This window comes from Alligator sinensis, unplaced genomic scaffold (assembly GCF_000455745.1).
Source record: "Alligator sinensis unplaced genomic scaffold, ASM45574v1 scaffold282_2, whole genome shotgun sequence".
NCBI lineage: Eukaryota > Metazoa > Chordata > Crocodylia > Alligatoridae > Alligator > Alligator sinensis.
Genome location: NW_005841879.1, coordinates 2,512,808 through 2,530,205, shown reverse-complemented (window position 1 = coordinate 2,530,205; position 17,398 = coordinate 2,512,808). Strand labels below are relative to the sequence as shown.

The window sequence follows — 17,398 nt, the reverse complement described above, 5'->3', positions numbered from 1 at the left end:
GAGACCTGGGTTGGGGCCACCCCCTCCCCCCTGCCCCTGCCAATGACCCCAGCTCCGTGGAGACTGGCCTGGCCTGGCCTGCCCCACGCTTGCTTTGGACCTGCCTCAATCAGAGTGGACTGAGACCCACATGTATAGCTCTGGCCCTGGGCTGCTCTGTGCCTGCTTGCGATGAGTGGTGGTTGTGACGACGGCTGACTCGTGGGCACAGACTCCAGGAGGCCATAGCATGAAGGGCCCAGTAGTGGTGAGCGGGAGGTGGCCACTTTTCCCTGTGCACAGCAGCAGCTTCTGCCAGGCCACTGCCACTACTTATTGTGGGCGGGCTGGTCCTGCGCAGGCACAGGGAAGGCTGGAACCAGAGTCAGGTTTGTGTGCATAGATCCTGGCTGGTCCAGAGCTAGTCTGATCCAGCCGAGGCAAGTCCAGACTGGGTGTGGGGTGACCCAGGGCTGGGGCTGTGTGGTCAGCTGCTGCTGGGTCTGGTGGGGGGTAGCAGTGGCAGGGAGGAGCCACAGGGCATGTGGGCTCCAGGTTTGGTGAGCAAAGGGGGAGGGGAGGAGTTCTGACTGGCTGGCAACAGCTCCCCAAAACTGCCTATGTGGCCTGCAGCCCCAAATAATTGCCCACCCCTGTACTAAATGGACGACTTATTGTTTAGGCCAGGGGTTGACAACATTTTGGGGCAGTGCCAAAAACACCCACAACCTCGACTCGTAAGATGTTGGTGTGCCAGGGGCAGACAGTAGGGGAGCCATGAGTGGCCCAATTCTTGTTATGGCAGCACAGCCCTGACCCCTTCCCTGCCATCCAACCCAAGGCACGAGTGCCAAGCAAGATGCCTTCGAGTGCCAAGCAAGATGCCTTCAAGTGCCATACTCTTGACACCCGTCCCGTGGGTTGCCTATCCCTGCTTTAGGCCCATAAGCAAGTCAAATTTGGAAGGATTTAACCTCACATATATACCTATTGGATAATATGGTCCCATAATATAGTAAAGTTATACAGTCAGACGGTATTGATTTAGCTTGTCCTGCAGTGTATATACAGTCATTTTAAAGTTGCTTTGTTTAAATATATTTATAGTAATACATTTGATTTGGAGCCAGAAACTTTAAAATAACCATATGAAACAAAGCATGGTGAAAATCTTTGATAGATCATACAAATATCCCTACAGTTAAATACTTTAGTTTTCATTTTAGGTGGAAACCTATGGTTCAATGGAAAAAAAGGAACGGGTGGAATTTATCCTGGAGCAGATGAGACTCTGTTTGGCTGTAAAAGACTACATTCGGACCCAAATTATCAGCAAAAAAATTAACACCAAATTTTTCCAAGAAGAAAACACAGAGGTAAAATGGATGTGTTTTTTGGTTTGTTTTTTTTCCCCCCTTCCCTACTTTAGTCTGTGGTGTGCTTTCTGTTCAGGCTTAAGCATGCTTTTATATGTCAGTTATTGAATTCTAATTAGGTATAGTACATGAGATAGTGGATCTATATTAACTTGACACTGTTTGTAATTGTTCCAGAAATTAAAGTTGAAATACTACAACTTAATGATTCAGCTGGATCAGCACGAAGGTTCCTACCTCTCCATTTGTAAGCACTACAGAGCCATTTATGATACACCTTGTATCCAGGCTGAAAGTGAGAAGTGGCAGCAGGTAAAAACAATACAAATAAATTTGCTATAATTCCATGGGTCAGAAATCCTATTTAATTGCAGAAGCCTGTTAAACTTGAGCATGTATTATACCAGGGGTGGGCAAAATGCGGCCTGCCAGGCCATTCCATCTGGCCTGCGGGTCCCCTAAAAAATTTAGAAAATTAATATTTATCTGCCTCTGGCTGCCTGTCATGTGGCCCTCAATGGCTTGCCAAAACTCAGTAAGTGGCCCTCCGCCCAAAATAATTGCCCGCCTGTGTATTATACAGTTCATCCTGCTGTTGTTGCTTAGAGCATATCAGAGTACGTTTAATCAAAACATTAACAAATTGGGTACATAAGGAGGAATATATAATAAAGCTAAGCTACTAATTAATATTAATTAAAAGCCACTATTTGCATGAGGAAAATAATAATGTATGTTTGATTGTTTTTTTTAATTGAATGTGACTTGATTTTTCTTCATTATATAAGGGGATGTCTAGAAACAATTTGAACAACTACGTTTTGAACAGTAATTTTTTGGAATTAGCTCTGAAGTTGTGAACACAATGTAAATGCTTCATAACTCAGGATTGTTTTCCTGTCAAAATGACAGCATTACAAATTTCAATTAACCTGAATATATTTTTTACCTCACAATCAAAATGTAAATGTTTTAATTTTACCCTAGTTCCTTTAGAAATGTGGCTTGAGCCTTATAGAATGTGTATCAGATTACATGTACAGAAGATTAGCTGTGCCTACCTTGCAAGCTGTGTTTACTTTTGAATTATTTTTCTGTTATTAAAAAAACAACGTAACGGTTCTTTCCCTTTGAATAGGCACTGAAGAGTGTTGTTCTGTATGTTATTCTTTCACCTTATGACAATGAACAGTCTGATTTGGTGCACAGAATAAGTAGTGACAAAAAACTAGAAGAAATCCCTAAGTATAAGTAAGTATATCTTTTGCATACTTCATTCTTGCAAGAAAGTTATTCTTACAGTAACCCTGAAGGTAAAGTGGATTCAGATGCCATGAGCTTATTGTAAACATCTTGTAAAGTTAAAATAATTTTGGGAAAAAAACATAAAGTTGTTTCTGAGAGTGGTTCAATTCATAATATGAATGTTGCATTATGACACAAATGCATGTATTTGTGCCATATTGGAAAGTTCCGTGTTATGCACATAATATAATCTGTACTGCCTCTATTTTGTAATAGCCAAGTAATACTGTGAGCCTAACATTCGAAGGACGGCCTCTATTTGCCATTTGTGACGCTGTTTATGTATAGGCTGTTTCAGTTTGCAGATCCTTTTTGCATGAGTGCATGTAATAGACATCAGGTCTGGATTAGAGTTAATCATTACATTTTATTTTTTGTACTTTAAAGTGTACATGCAGTTTTTGCAAACAGAGCTGCAGATGAATATGAGAGATCCTATTGATGAGGTTTCCTTCTAAATTCAGCTCAGTCTCTCTCTCTTGCTAACCCATATCCTGTCACCTGCGTACTTAGAATCGCATAGGTTTAATAGATGTGAAATGGGACCATTCCGATTCAGTGGAATGTATTTGCACAGATATGGAATTGACAAACTACACAGCCAGTAGAAATTTGAATTTGCAAACAGTGCAAAGTGCAGTGCAAACAGTTCATCAGCAAAGGAGAAAAATATATTACAGGAAAACATTTAAAACATGATAGGAACATAGGACTGAAATGGATGTCCAGTGTAAGTGTCTAGTGTCTTGGGTATTTTGCCCACAGTCCTATTACTGGAAAAGTGAGGGTCCATAAGAGACATATAATAACTAGTCATTTTTATCTAATTTCTATCCTAATGGATACAAAGTACCCAGAAATACAATGCCAGCATTGTCCCCTGGCTTAAATGATTGTTTTCTCTTCCTCATGGTTTTTCATAGATTCATAGATGTTAGGGTCGGAAGGGACCTCAATAGATCATTGAGTCCGACCCCCTGCATAGGCAAGAAAGAGTGCTGGGTCTAGATGACCCCAGCTAGATGCATATCCTTGGTTGTTTCTCCCTCATGTACTTACTACGGAGTTTGGCTGATTAATGGGGATAACACTGAACTTTTTGCTAGTGTATTTGTATTCCGGCAGGATTTTAAGTGTAAAACACTGAGTTGTTTGCTATGAGACAGTAAAGTGGCTTTGCTAAACTGTTTACAGGGATCTTTTGAAATTATTTACCACTATGGAATTGATGCGCTGGACCTCCATAGTTGACGAATATGGAAAGGAGTTGAGAGAAGGATCTCTTGACAGTCCTGCTACCGATGTGTTTGGTTATACAGAGGAAGGTGAAAAGAGATGGAAAGACTTAAAGAACAGAGTTGTGGAGCATGTAAGTACAACTGACTGTTTAAGCATTCTCCATATAGACAGGTTTGGAGTTACAAAAGATGTGTTTCTCCTTTTAATGTAAGAGGGAAAGAAATTAGGGTACAGAAATGTGAAATGCGTACCAATAATGGGAGCGAAACAACAGAACTGTTGAAAACGAATGCAATGCTTAAATTTTCAGCTTACACAGGTTGTTAGCTGTACTCTGAAATGTTGGTTAGGACAGAAATTTAAGAAGAATGTTGTATTGTATTAAATCAGTAATTAGTGGCTAACTTTTTTTAGCTAGTCTGGGAGATGGAGGCAGTGTTTTAGCTTAGCAAAAGAATATTTTGTGTTCAGAAGAAAGTCCTCTTACTGTTTGTTTGCATACCTTATGGTGGATAAGCCATTACAGCAATGCAATTCTAGTTTGTTTTTAAAAGTGTCTTCTGTAGTTTTGCAGCGTGATTCAATTAAACGTTCACACACAACCCTCATAACCCTGAACACTTTTATTCCAGAATATTAGAATAATGGCAAAATATTATACCAGAATTACAATGAAGAGAATGGCACAGCTCCTGGACCTATCTGTTGATGTAAGTGTCATCTAGGATATCTTATTTTGTTATAAAGAAATGTAGGCTAGGTAAAGAAATTGATATTTAACTCAGAATAGCGTTCTGAGTTTATTTGCATTTTATAGGCATTTTTAACACTATATACTAAGTCTCACGTCAGAGAATGATTGGAAGAGCCATACCTACAATGCAGAAAGAGAAGTTAGTATTTTAGAAATACAACACTCTTGATAAAGAATCTGAAGGCATGCACACTTACATGTTTTCTATGTATTATTCTTATAATCCTCCATGTAGAAGTAATGTTCTCACAGTCTCTTGGACATTGCCCCAGTGTAACCAAAGGTTTCTAGTTACTAACACCAGAAACAAAGTGTAAAAAAAGAATATTAATTATACTTAAGTTTACTGAAATCTCTAAGGGGTTAACAGTAAATTAGGATTTTTTAAAATTAGGATATTTTTAATTTTGCCTCTGATAGTGAAAATACGGACTATACATTGCATATATGCCTATCCAGGGATTAGAATGGAATGTTATAATTCACACAGTGTTCAAAATGATAGGAAGTAACCAGGAAGTAAGGAAAAAACAGATGCTAAAATTCCTTCAGATTCAAGACTGTAACTAGATTCTGTATCCCCTGTGCTGTAATCTATTGTAAAAGGCTGTAAACAAACGTGATTACATCCGACTTGTTACCTTTCACTTTCCTGTTTGAATTTTCCAAATGGATTTACATTTCAGAGTATGTGGCATTAAGAGGGGAAAAACCATACACACACTTAACAGTATTTCCCTAAATATCTGATGACTTGCCTCTATATAACAGCACCATTTTAAATGAGCAGTTCTTGGCATGGTCATGCTATTTTGTACAGTCCGCTTTATATTGAATATTTGTGCCCAGATTAGCAGTAGAAAGTATATTTTAGAAGTTATTTAGCCAAATGCTCCAAATGCACAGGAGGCTTTTTGGTCTTATAGTCTGAAAGTTTACAATTCATGCAGCTCAAAATGGGACTAGTTGTCGTTTTTATTGTAGTTGATATCAGGAGTTTATTGACCTTTTTGTTTAATAGTTGCAACGTAATCTCAGTTGTTACAATGTAATGCAACATAGTAGTTACACCGTCATATTTTAATATTATGCATAATATTAAAGTATTATGTCCATTGTAAGTACAGTACTATAGCAGAGTGTACTGATGTAAAGGTTATACTAGATAGTTGTTTGGAAATTTGGGAAGAACATCTGATGTCTTTTGTTACAAATGCTGTAATCCTGATTTAGTGCTGTTTGTCTCCTTTGCAGGAATCGGAGGAGTTCCTGTCCAATCTAGTCGTAAATAAGACTATCTTTGCTAAAGTAGACAGGCTGGCAGGAATTATCAATTTCCAGAGGCCAAAGGACCCAAATAACTTACTCAATGACTGGTCTCATAAGCTCAACTCATTGATGGCCCTAGTTAACAAAACCACACATCTCATTGCCAAAGAGGAGATGATACACAACCTTCAGTAAGGTGCCTCAGTAATGTTAATGCTTTTAAAGAAGGCATTCAAACTTGATAAGAGACTATTATTTCAGTGTGTATATGTTTTATTTTCTCCCTCTTTCCCATTCCTCCCCCTCACCCCTGCCTGCTTCTGCCCTGGGTCTAAGATTTAGAACGTAAATAACTCATAAAACCTTGTTGACAATTAAGTACCCTGAATATTCACTTAATTGTTTAAACATTTTTACTACAATTGGTGAAAGAATATAATAAAACTGTATTGCCTGTGTAATCAAAAATAGTCTTGTGATTTATCCCAGTATTTTTTGGAAATGTTTAGATACTTGCCATCATCCACATAACAAATATTTCTGCACTTATTTCTTTACATGGCCATTTGTTTTTGCAGTTTTGAGTGGCGATTATATTGTTAAAAAAAGGCAGGTGTTTTACAAATAAAATGTACCAGCATAACTTAAATACTTTTAATGTGGTGTCAAACGTCTAATTTGTTCAACAGCCAGGACATTCAGAAATTGTGTTGAAGCCTCCTGTCTCTTTTGTGTTTCAGTATTGCGGGAGTATTAGAGCATGACTTAATTTTGCAAAGCCCAGGTTTCTTAGCCATAACTCTATAAATGTCCTTGTTTTTTTATGGGTATAGGTCAGATCCTATTTTACCTATGGTGTGACTTTTAATTTATAAAAGAGAATACCAGTACTTAATTATCTAACTTTGTAGTTCCAAATTCTGTTTTCAGTTCATTTTTGTCTTATATTTTAAACAAGACCACTTTTGTTAGCTTGAACTGCTATTAAAATTAAAATAAAAAATCTTCAAGATTAGGAGAAATGCTGCAGGACTGTATATAGAATCAAAGATATTGAAGTGTGTCTATTTCTGGAAGTCTACAGTGACTCAAAAAATGGCACACTTAGATTGTCATACTTAAAATTATATATTTTTCCCTTGTGAGGTATGTAGTTCTCAAATAAAATAGGGCAACATTTGAACATCTAGTTTTAGTATTAGTACAAGATTATTTTCAATATTGTTTTGGTCTCATTAATAATTGCACAAGGAGTCTAAAAGGGGAACAATCAGGCTAAAAATCCTTTTTTTTAAATTGCATGTTACAGTATCTAGATACTAAAATAAAAAGTGGCTAAGGTCTGAATTTCCTTTTTATCATTTATGCTGTTACTACTTTCATTTGGCTTAGTGAAAATAGAATCATTTCACTTTGTGTTGGCTCATCTGAACCCAAAAATATGAGGTAGGGATATTGCATAAGAGTATTTGAATTCAATCAAACAGTTTTTTTTATTCTGAGCATTTTTAAAGCTTGTAAGTAATGCTGTTTTTTATATATGGTTCCTTATAAATCATAATTGGGGCCTAAACTGCCTGACTATCCCTGTAATATGCTACCAAGCAGGTCTTAAAAAATCCAGATGCTTGGGTATCACTACTTGTGAGAGAGCTATTTTTGCATGTGAAATTCAGTTCATTTTGGATTTATTCATTTTTATTACTAACCAGCAAAATCTTTTTAATGTATTTGTAGTGTTGTCCTTCTGTCTTTCTGCTAGTGACAAAACATCACTCTGAATACTGTACATCAGATAGGAAGGCCTGATCAACATCAGTTGATGCAGCAATTATTTTATATTTTGTGAAGAGAAGGCTACAGGACAGTATTGTAGAGGAAGTGTGGTATGCTGAAAATCAAATGTGGCTGAGCAGATTTGGAGGTTCTTCTTAATTCCAAACACTAGATACATTGATCAGTTGTATAAAAACTGCTTTTTACAGATTTCTTATAAAGTTGTTTCAAGAAAATATGTGCTTCCTTTTCTAAATTGATCCCAGGACTCTTAGGGTGCCTGTTAGGGCTGTGCAAAGCTTCTGGTGCTGATTCAATTTGGAGGAGATTCAGCCCGATTCAGTGGCCGAATCGAATCAGGAGACCAATAAAAAGGTCAGAATTTTTTCAAAGCTCTCCAATTCAGAAAAGGTTCAGAGAGCTTTGGAAATTCAGGCAGTCCCTGTTTGCTGCCACAGGGAGCTGGACACAGACTCCATGCCGATAAGTAGGGGGGTGGGGGGAAAAGGGGGCTGGAGGAAGGGGGAGGTGAGCTTGGAGGAACCCCTGCTAGGCCCCATCCCCTGCCCGCTGTCCCAGCCCCATCAATGAGTGCCCTGCCCAGCCCCAGCTCCTGGTTTTTGTTTTGTTTTTTTCTCTTTTAAAAAGAAGCCCCCCACTGCCCCACACTGCGTGGGGGGCTCTGCCATGAGCCCCCAGCCCCTGCCTGCTCTCCCAGCTGCCCCCCTCAATGGCTGCCCTACCTGTCCCAAGCTCCTGGCTTTAAAAAAAAGAAAACAAAGAGTCCCGCACTCACCAGCTGCTGCAGTGGCTGTCAGGGCTTCTGGGGGCTCCTAGCTCCCATGTAGCATGGGACGTTGTGGGGCAGCAGAGAGAGCCCCCCTGCCTGGCAGGAGCTGGTAAGTGCGGGGCTTTTTTATTTATTTTTTTTTTTTTAAAGAATCAGGAGCTGGGGCCAGGCAGGGTGCTGGGGGAGTGGGCAGAGGATGGGGGCTCGTGGCAGAGCCCCCTACACAGCAGGGGGCAGTGGGGATGGCGGCGGCTGGTGAATGCCCCCCTTTTTTTTTTTTTTTTTTTTTAAAGAGCCAGGAGGCTGGGGCCGGGTGGGGCAGCCATTTATGAAAAAGGGGCCTGTTGAATTCGGCAGTGGCTGAATCTCCGAATCAGATTTGGCTGAATCAATTCGAGACGGTGATTCGAATCACTGAATCGAATCGCTGTCCCCCAAATTGGCCAAATCTGAATCCAAAGCGAATACTAGCTGTTTCGTACAGGCCTAGTGCCTATACATGAACACAGAGGCTCCTCTGACATGCTGTAATTACAGTATGCTAGAGCAGGCTTGATTAATCAAGTCTGCTGGAGCATGGTAATTACTGTGCTCCAGCCAGCCTCTGCATCTCATGTATTGGCATCCCCATGCTTCAAAATGGCAATGGCAGCGCTTGAACTAAAGTTCATTGAGTAAGACACTTGTACACAAGACGCTGTGGTGCTTTAGAGTGGACCTCTCCTTTACCCCCAGAGCACATGTAAAAATGCCTGTAATTCCAGTGCAAGTCCGGCACTCATAGGTTGATTGAGGGAGAATTAAGTTTTGCACACATCTTCTCTGTTATCAGAAATGGGTTCTCTTTGTTGCATTAACACTTATGCCAAAAATGCACAAATTGTCGATTGAGCTTAGCAAGTGGACCATGACAACAAAAAACATTCAATTTTGGCATTTTTAAGGCAGATGATATGAGCTGTTCCCTATGCATTATATGCTTGCACTTACCTGTACGATAACCTAAATTTATCATGCTTCTGGAAAGACAAATGGATGATACTTCATTTGAATTTAATTGCCATAACTCTGTCATTAGCTACAGTCATGAACTATTAATATATCTTATCCCCAGCCCAGCTCTTTAGCATTATTAAGTGTAAAAAGCTTCATTCATTCTTGCTTAGTTCAACTTACAGTTCTGTATTGTATATAATAAGATGCTATTTCTGTTTCTCAACATCAAGACAATTTAGTATAGCTTATCTGCTAATTTGTTTTTCCAAATGTATAGATGCATACAGATCAGGAAAATTTTAATCCTTTGATAGTTAATGTAAAATTCATTTTGTCCCAGCTTTCAGCTGGTGATTTTCATCCCTTGACATCCAAGGGAAGTGGTGCTGGCTCCTACCCTGGGGGTCTTTAAGAAGCGGCTCGATGCCTACCTGGCTGGGGTCATTTGAGCCCAGTTTTCTCCCTGTCCAGGCAGGGGGTTGGACTTGAAGATCTACAAGGTCCCTTCCAACCCTACTTCTATGATTCTATGATCTAAAGAGCAAGAAGAGGTAGTAATCCATTAAACCTTCAATTAATATGCTTAATGCTGATGTATTATCATCTATAGAAAACAAATGCAGCCCTTTTCCCCCACCATTTAAGTTCACATATTCACTGGATCTTGTAACAAAGAACTACCTGTTGAGAACTAACATACGTTTCTGGGGCTGCCCTTGACTGATTGATTAATTTGTCCATGAGTCATTAATGAAGAGTAGAATTTATATATAAAAAACTCTTTTTTTTAAAAGCAGATTGAGCTTGAGTCAAGTTTATACCTCCAGCCCCTAGTAAGATATATCAGTTCAGTAGTTACTTTAGGTAGCCTTTTGAGTGGGGAATGGTTTTGTGAGGACAAGAGAAGAGAAACCAAAATGGTTAAAAGCCATTAATTTAATTGATTTTACATTTGGGATGGAGACCCTAGGTCTTTCCTGACAGACACTGGAGACCACCACTGTAAGAGAGGAGGAAGCGTGGTGTGGTCAGTCAGGCTCTTCAAAGGCACTAAAGCAGTGGCAGTTAGGCAGGTGATGGCAGCAAGATATCTGAAATTAAAGACTGACTCACTGAGATGAGAGAAAAAAATCATGAGCTGTCTAGAAGTGAAGGATTTCATTGCAGCTGGCCAAAGGTATATCTTAATATTTCCAAGGTATTTGAGGCAAGGAATGTCTTTTTGTGCTCTGTTTGTACAGTCTCTCTCGCAATGCGGTCCTAATCCATGACCGGGGCTGCAATATAAATAGTAATAGGTAGTGCCATTTCTTTTAATCAGATCTTTGTTTCATATCATGTCGAATGCTTGAATCTTAAGCATGTCTATTTTCAAACTTGCACCAGTCTTAACCAGAGATGTGTGGCACTTTTCTTTTTAATTCCATAAGCTGGATAGACCCCCAAGAATACATGGAATGTGTAAAATTTGGTAGAGGCATTTATACACTTGGGTTTTTTTTAATTTCCTCAAACCATTTAGAGTGTTAAGCTTGTTGGATATTAAAATTGCAGATTGCTCATTGCCTTTGAAAATCAGACCAAGGACTCTCAAATTGGGCACCTAAAATCAGTGGCCACAACTGAAAACTTTAGCTTTTGAACTTGAGGGATAAACCTCCAGACTGTTCCCCCACTATGACTTCTATTTGGGGTAGTAGAAAACACAGCTGTCTTCATTAGAAGTAGGAAGTGCAGTTCAAAATAAGATGACTCTATACCTGTCAAGGCTTTTGATACCATCCAGAAAAGCTTTCCTTTCTCACCTTATAGAGGCAGATGTTTGTAATGAATGCTGGAAAGGAACTAGTATGTTTGGGTGTTTGTTTATTTTAAAGAATGTGTGTATATTTTAGGGAAAAAATTAGAACATGCATATAAATATGGAAGTTGGGCATTGCAGTTGCAATCAAGGATGTATCTCAAGCTCCCATGTTGGCACCTTTAAGTGAACAATTGCCACATCAGTAATTACGGTGAATTGATAAACACTGGCAAAGGTGGTATGCAGTTTCCAGCCACAATTTAAAACATGGCTTGATCGCTAATTTATAGGCCTAAATCAGTTGATTGGGAATAGGAACAATAGGTTGTAATACTGTTAGGAAGCAATAAATACCTAGCCTAAAACACTCCTAAAGTCATTCTCTTTCATCCATCCCCTTTCTCCACTCAGTGTTCTGAATTGCTAACTGAATGCCTTCTTTTCTGAAGAATAAAAGATACCATACATTTCACGTACATACACCCTCAAATATAATACACACTTTGTTTTTGAAAGATAGAATTTAAAAAAAATAACGTTTTTTTCCCCAGGATTATGGCTGCATAGAGCAGGGACTGAGTGTAATCTTCAGGTGATTCACCCTTCCTTTCCTCCATAACTAAAGTTGAATCCCTAGCTGCTCCTGAACACTGGTCTCCATGTGAGAGAGATGATTTTTGAAATGAGCTAATAAATAAGCTGTGAAATAGAGATCAGGAGCAGCTAGGTGATAGCAAAATGGCTCGAACAAAGGGAGAGAGGTTAGTTTGATTAGTGGAACATGGAGACCATTAAAAAGGAGAGATTATTGTCAACATCTGTAGAGTGAAGAACAATGAGCCATTAAGTTCATTGACTCTCAGCACCCTGAACAGTAATACCACAGCTGCTGCACTGTACAGCCGGAATCAAACCAGGATGTTTCCCACCGTAGGCAGAAAATCAGCTTCCTTGCTTCATGTACACACCCCAATTTTGGGGTGTTGAGTTTTGGGGAAAAAGGTGCGTGCTGTAAATATGGTACTTGACACAGTTATTCTTGCAATCATGTACTTTTATTCCTTTTTGGTCAACCTGTGAACTGGAGCCCTCTGCTATCCCTTTTAATAGAGAGGATGCCTGTACTAACTTTTCAGGCTTAGAGAAGATGAAAGGGAAGCCGTCAACCTTTTTATAGAAACAGCGGTGTGTTTTTGGCTGGGCCTGTAGACTCAACCTCAGATGTACACATTAAATCTTGCAGATTCTTATTCAGAGCTAGTTTAATTGTTTAGAGAAGCACAACATTTAAATGAGGAGCAAGCAACATAAGACTCCTAGCAGAGTTTTCTAAATATATCAGATGATATTTTTTTTCAATGTTCTCTCAATTCTATGCTCAAGGCCATATTAGTTTTTATTAAAAAAACAAACAAACATGTTTTTTCTGCAGTAAGATCAAGTCATTTGTGCTGTGTAGCTTAATCCCTGTGTCGCTGCTGTGTGGTCCCCTTTCAGACTGCTTGAACTTCCTTTTTCTGACCTTTTAAGCTAAGGTAGAAAGTATCCTGTGATGGTGTGGATGGATTGGAAGCAACCAGGACATAACTCAATGGTGTATATTTTGGTCTTCTGTAATTGTACTGCCACTGTCATCTCAATTTATTATGTGAATCTGGGGAAGAAAAAATAAAGGACATCAGAAAATGATTAAGGCTTACAGGGTCTTGCCTCTGCATGTTCACCTTGTAGAGAGAGATTATATGGCCAATATCTTTTTATCTTCTTCTAAAATAATCCATGTGTGTCTTTATTTCAGAGATTTTTTTTTAAATAAGATTTCTAAACTCAAGCTAGACAAGCTGCAAATTCTGGTACATGAACAAGAAGTCAGTTATTTCAGTTCTATTAGAGAATTTTTCATTTGACGACCATGAACACTAGCGATTAAAGACCCTTTTTTACTTCTTATTTATGCAATATGGTAGGATTATTTTTAACCCTCATTTTAGCATAATGCACATGTAACTTTTTATGCATGAGTGTGTATTCACTGTAAAATATACTTTCCGTTCTCTAATCGAATAACGGTGCCCACACAGTTGGTAGCACAGTGACAAAATGAACATGCTGAGAAACACTTTAAGGGCAAATTTCACAGTCTGACTTGTTGAAGAATACATTTGGCACTGTATCAGCTGGAACACTTAAATAGCTGTGACTCGCCCCTGCACATGCATAACAATAAACATGAAATTCCTTCTTTAGTATCAACATGAAGACTCACATTGTGTCTACTGTTAAATTAGACACTAAAGAACAAGCTGGAGTATGAGCCCAGGGGGGCAGGAAGTGATTGCTGGGTACTTGAAATTGCTATCTTAAATAGAACCAAGAAGAAGCGCTCCTTTCTGTGTAGAAGAGTTTAAACTTTTGAGGTAGAGGTCTTTTACCCATCCAGCACGAGAGAATCTGGTGTCAGAGCACATCTACAAAGACAATTGAGTTATCAGTTAACTTAGAAACATCTATAAACAGTTTTATGATAGTTGTTAATCCATTTCTTCCTTATGCAATAGATTTGGAGGTGTGATTGGATGGCTTGGGGAACTGACAATTGTGTTCCTCAGCTTGCTGCTCACCTGTTTGACATGTTATCTAAATCTAGTAATAGATCCCTTGCTAAAGGAAGTTAATGCATAGGTAGTTTGTAGGGCTGTGCGAAGCTTCAGGTGCTGATTCGATTCAGAGAAGGTTTGGCCCAATTTGGCGGCTGAATCTCTGAATACATATCGAATCAGGAGACCAATAGAAAGGTGCGAATCGATTCAGAAAAGATTCAGAGAAAGATTTGCAGGGGTGTAGGTTGTAGCCGTGTTGGTCTAAGGACATAGGCAGACAAGGTTCCTTGGGTGAATCTGATATCTTTTATTAGACCAACCCAAATAGAGAAAGATTTGGAGATTCAGAGATTTGGGCAGTCCCCGCTTGTTGCTGCTGGGAGCTGGGCCTGGGTTCTGTGCTGGTAAGCAGGGGGCGGTGAGGAGGGGGGTTGGAGGAGGGGGGGGGACCGTGGGGGCCCCCCCTCCCCCCCAGGCCCCATCCCCTGCCTGCTCCCCGAGCCCTGTCAATGGCTGCCCAGCCCCAGTGTCCCGCCACTTAAAGAAAAAGCCCTGCACTCACCGGCTGCAGCAGTGGCCGTCAGGGCCTCTTGGGGCTCATGGCAGAGCCCCCCATGCAGTGGGGGGCAGCGGGAATCGCCTCCTGCCTGGCATCAGCCCATGAGTGTGGCCTTTTAAAGAGCGGGGATGCTGGGGCTGGGTGGGGCAGCCATTGACAGGGCTGGGAGAGTGGCCAGGGGATGGGGCCTGTTTGATTCGGAGATTTGGCAGTGGACAAATCTCCAAATCGGATTCAGCTGAATCGATTAGGGACAGTGATTTGAATCACTGAATCACATCACTATCCCCTGAATCAGCTGAGTCCGAAGCAAATACTAGCTGCTTTGCACAGTGCTAGTAGTTTGCATTTAAAAAGAAGTATGGCTCTCCTTTGATGTACTGTCAGACAAATATTCCCCTTCGAATTAATACCCCTCTTGGAATGGTCAGGAAAGACCAAGGGCTAATAGGGCACAGTCAAAACTACATGAAATGTCATCTCAAAAGGTTTTCCAGACCTTGGGCACATTAATTAAAGGGAGAGTGTATGCACTTGTAATTTAAACAGAGTGCCATTGGGTTTCAAAGGGCTAATACTCACGTTTAGAAAATATAGGACCGAAACTAGGCAATTTCTTCCTTCCAAGCTGTGAAGACAAATGAAGGGCAGTGTAGCCTTCACATCTACTCTAATGTGTCTTTGGAAAATAACAGGATGCCTTCTTGTTTCTTGTTGACCCTCCACTGCCTCTTTTTAGAGTTGTATTTGCCTTTCTCCATTTATCCAGCTCACTTTTTTTCTTCATTTATTTTTCTGGAGAGAAGAAAAAACAAGAAATCACTAAAAACAAATAGGTTTTTATTAGGATGCCCCAAACTGAAGGAAATAGGTTTTCATTCTTCTCAATTATCATTCCCAGTACTGTTATTTCTAAGTTGTTCCCCTCTTTAATTTTCCTTTTAACTATGGTCTCCTACAGAGTCTATGTTAAGCCCTGGACATTAGAAACTACAGCTATCAGAATCACCTGATTGGGTAGTTGAGCTTTAATGGTGCTTCATGTTCTCTGAAAGGCTGAGAGAGGGAGAGAAATGAGGTCTCTCTAGCCTGGTTGGTCTAGTTAAAAATGATTGGAGCAGAACTTGAGTTCACATTGACTTTACAAGGGAAGAAGTAGGCAACTAATAAAAAGGCCGGAATGTATTTTGTTTTCTTGAGAGCTGCAATTTTAGCACTGATAATAGCATGAAAAATGTTAATTACATCCCACCTATTTCTGGATTCACATGCTGCTTAATTTGAAGTATAGCACTAAACCATCCAACTACTGTGTTGCACTAACTATCTAACTACTTTGTTTAGATGTACTAAAATGTGCTATGAAAAATGAGTGTGTGCAGAACCAAAAAGTTAAGCATTTATAACCTGTTTTAATTCTTTATTTGATGAATAACGAATCTTATGGTAGTACTCTTACTAGAAGTAGCATCAAAGAACACTTTTGCTGCTCATTCACATCATATTGATTTCCTTCATCTTGTGCATTATTTATTTCCTATGTTAAATTATTTAATGATTATTAATAAAATGATTTTAATCATTATTATCTCATGCATAGTTAAAATTGTGTGGATGAGGCTGCTTACCGGTTTTAGAAATGATTCAGTACTGAAATTTAATAAAAATTTTGAAAGCACCTAAGCGATTTAGGCTCCTAGGTCCCATATTCAAAATGGACTTGGACTCTTAAGTCAGTTAAGACTTAAGGTAGGTAGATAGTTTTAAAAAATCCTATACCTTCCACTGATTTAAAAAATCTGGCCCTCTTACCCTACATAACTTTTAATCAAGGGCTTTTAAGGCTCTTTTTAAAAGTAATACTTTAATTATTTGGGCCTCGATTCAGGGAAATGCTCTATTTAGGACAGCACGTAAGCATGTGCTTAATATTAGAAATTAAGCACATGCTTAAAATGCTATTTTGTATAGGGATGGACTTAGACTTAAATGCTTTCCTGAATCTGAGCATTACTGGCTGGGTAAGATTTCAAGTGTTTGCTAAGAGCCCAGATCCAGACTTTCTTATGATTCCTTTGGAGCTTATCACTGCAGAAATGGGCTTGCCCTAATAAATATATTGTAGCTATTTACTGTTTGTATTAAAGGGTAGATGGCCAATACCAGTTGTATGGGAATAAAAGTTTCATCCAAAACACTTGTTTGCTATTGTGAAAAGTAATTGTTATCAAATAACAAACATCATTTTCTGTCCTTCCTCTTGCATTGTCACAGTTTGGGTATTTCACCGTGCTTGTGATCAGAGGCCCCCCACATTCATTTTCAGAGAAGCATCGCAGAAGGTGGGTGTGCGAGAGTTGTGTTCACTATGATTTGAGATCTGTAATCTTGACAATGACCTGGACTGTTAGAGCATTGTCCATCTTCTTTTACACGAGTCCTTTGAGGCCCCATATACAAAGGAGGACCCCATGATGTTTGCTGTACAACCATGTAGTAAGAAACGGCTCCTGCCTGAAAAAGGCACAGACAGAGAAAGGCAGTACCGTGCGGCAGGCGAAAAAGTGAGGCGCAGAGAAATGTACCAGTATTTCTTAAAGGTCACATCAGATGCCTGGCATAGCAGGGATTTGAATCCCAACAGCCAGTCCAATATGATTTAACCCTAAAAGCCAATAAAACCTATTTTATTATACTTGTGTTTTCAGTTGCTAAGTTATTCTTTGCTTCCTGTATCAAAACTTTTGCCTTGCTTTTGTCTCGGACGGCCAGGGCCGACTCGAGTTGCATTAGAAATTGGTCGTACGTTAGGGCGGGCTGGTGAATGGAGAGGCAGACACAACTTATTGGTTGCAAAAAAACTTTACTCACGCTGCTTGCAATCACGATGCAGGTGGTCCGGTCGTCTGAACAACCACACGAGTTGTTCCAGCTGGCGGGGCCCAAGCCCG

At 39.6% G+C, this 17,398-nt stretch overlaps 1 protein-coding gene and 1 long non-coding RNA gene across 4 annotated transcripts in view; one reads left to right on the top strand and one right to left on the bottom strand.

The window, feature by feature from the left end:
• Window positions 1-17,123, top strand: part of PSMD12 (proteasome 26S subunit, non-ATPase 12) — a 24,497-nt gene extending 7,374 nt beyond the window's left edge. The window contains exons 5-11 of one of the 3 annotated variants that reach the window (XM_025196270.1): window positions 1,206-1,355; window positions 1,533-1,667; window positions 2,494-2,606; window positions 3,855-4,029; window positions 4,532-4,609; window positions 5,908-6,113; window positions 16,722-17,123. In XM_025196270.1, coding sequence (XP_025052055.1) covers window positions 1,206-1,355; window positions 1,533-1,667; window positions 2,494-2,606; window positions 3,855-4,029; window positions 4,532-4,609; window positions 5,908-6,113; window positions 16,722-16,746 — 882 coding nt within the window. In that variant the 3' untranslated portion in view covers window positions 16,747-17,123. Of the gene's footprint in view, window positions 1-1,205; window positions 1,356-1,532; window positions 1,668-2,493; window positions 2,607-3,854; window positions 4,030-4,531; window positions 4,610-5,907; window positions 6,572-7,659; window positions 8,055-16,721 lie in introns of those variants that run through there. The other 2 variants (XM_025196271.1, XM_014527944.2) reach the window with 2 other exon arrangements.
• On the bottom strand, window positions 8,757-14,094 carry LOC112549187. The gene is made up of 2 exons (XR_003092527.1): window positions 13,555-14,094; window positions 8,757-12,942 (listed from the first exon to the last, which is right to left on the bottom strand). It is a non-coding gene; the product is annotated as an uncharacterized LOC112549187 (long non-coding RNA).
• Window positions 17,124-17,398: the final 275 nt, after the last annotated feature.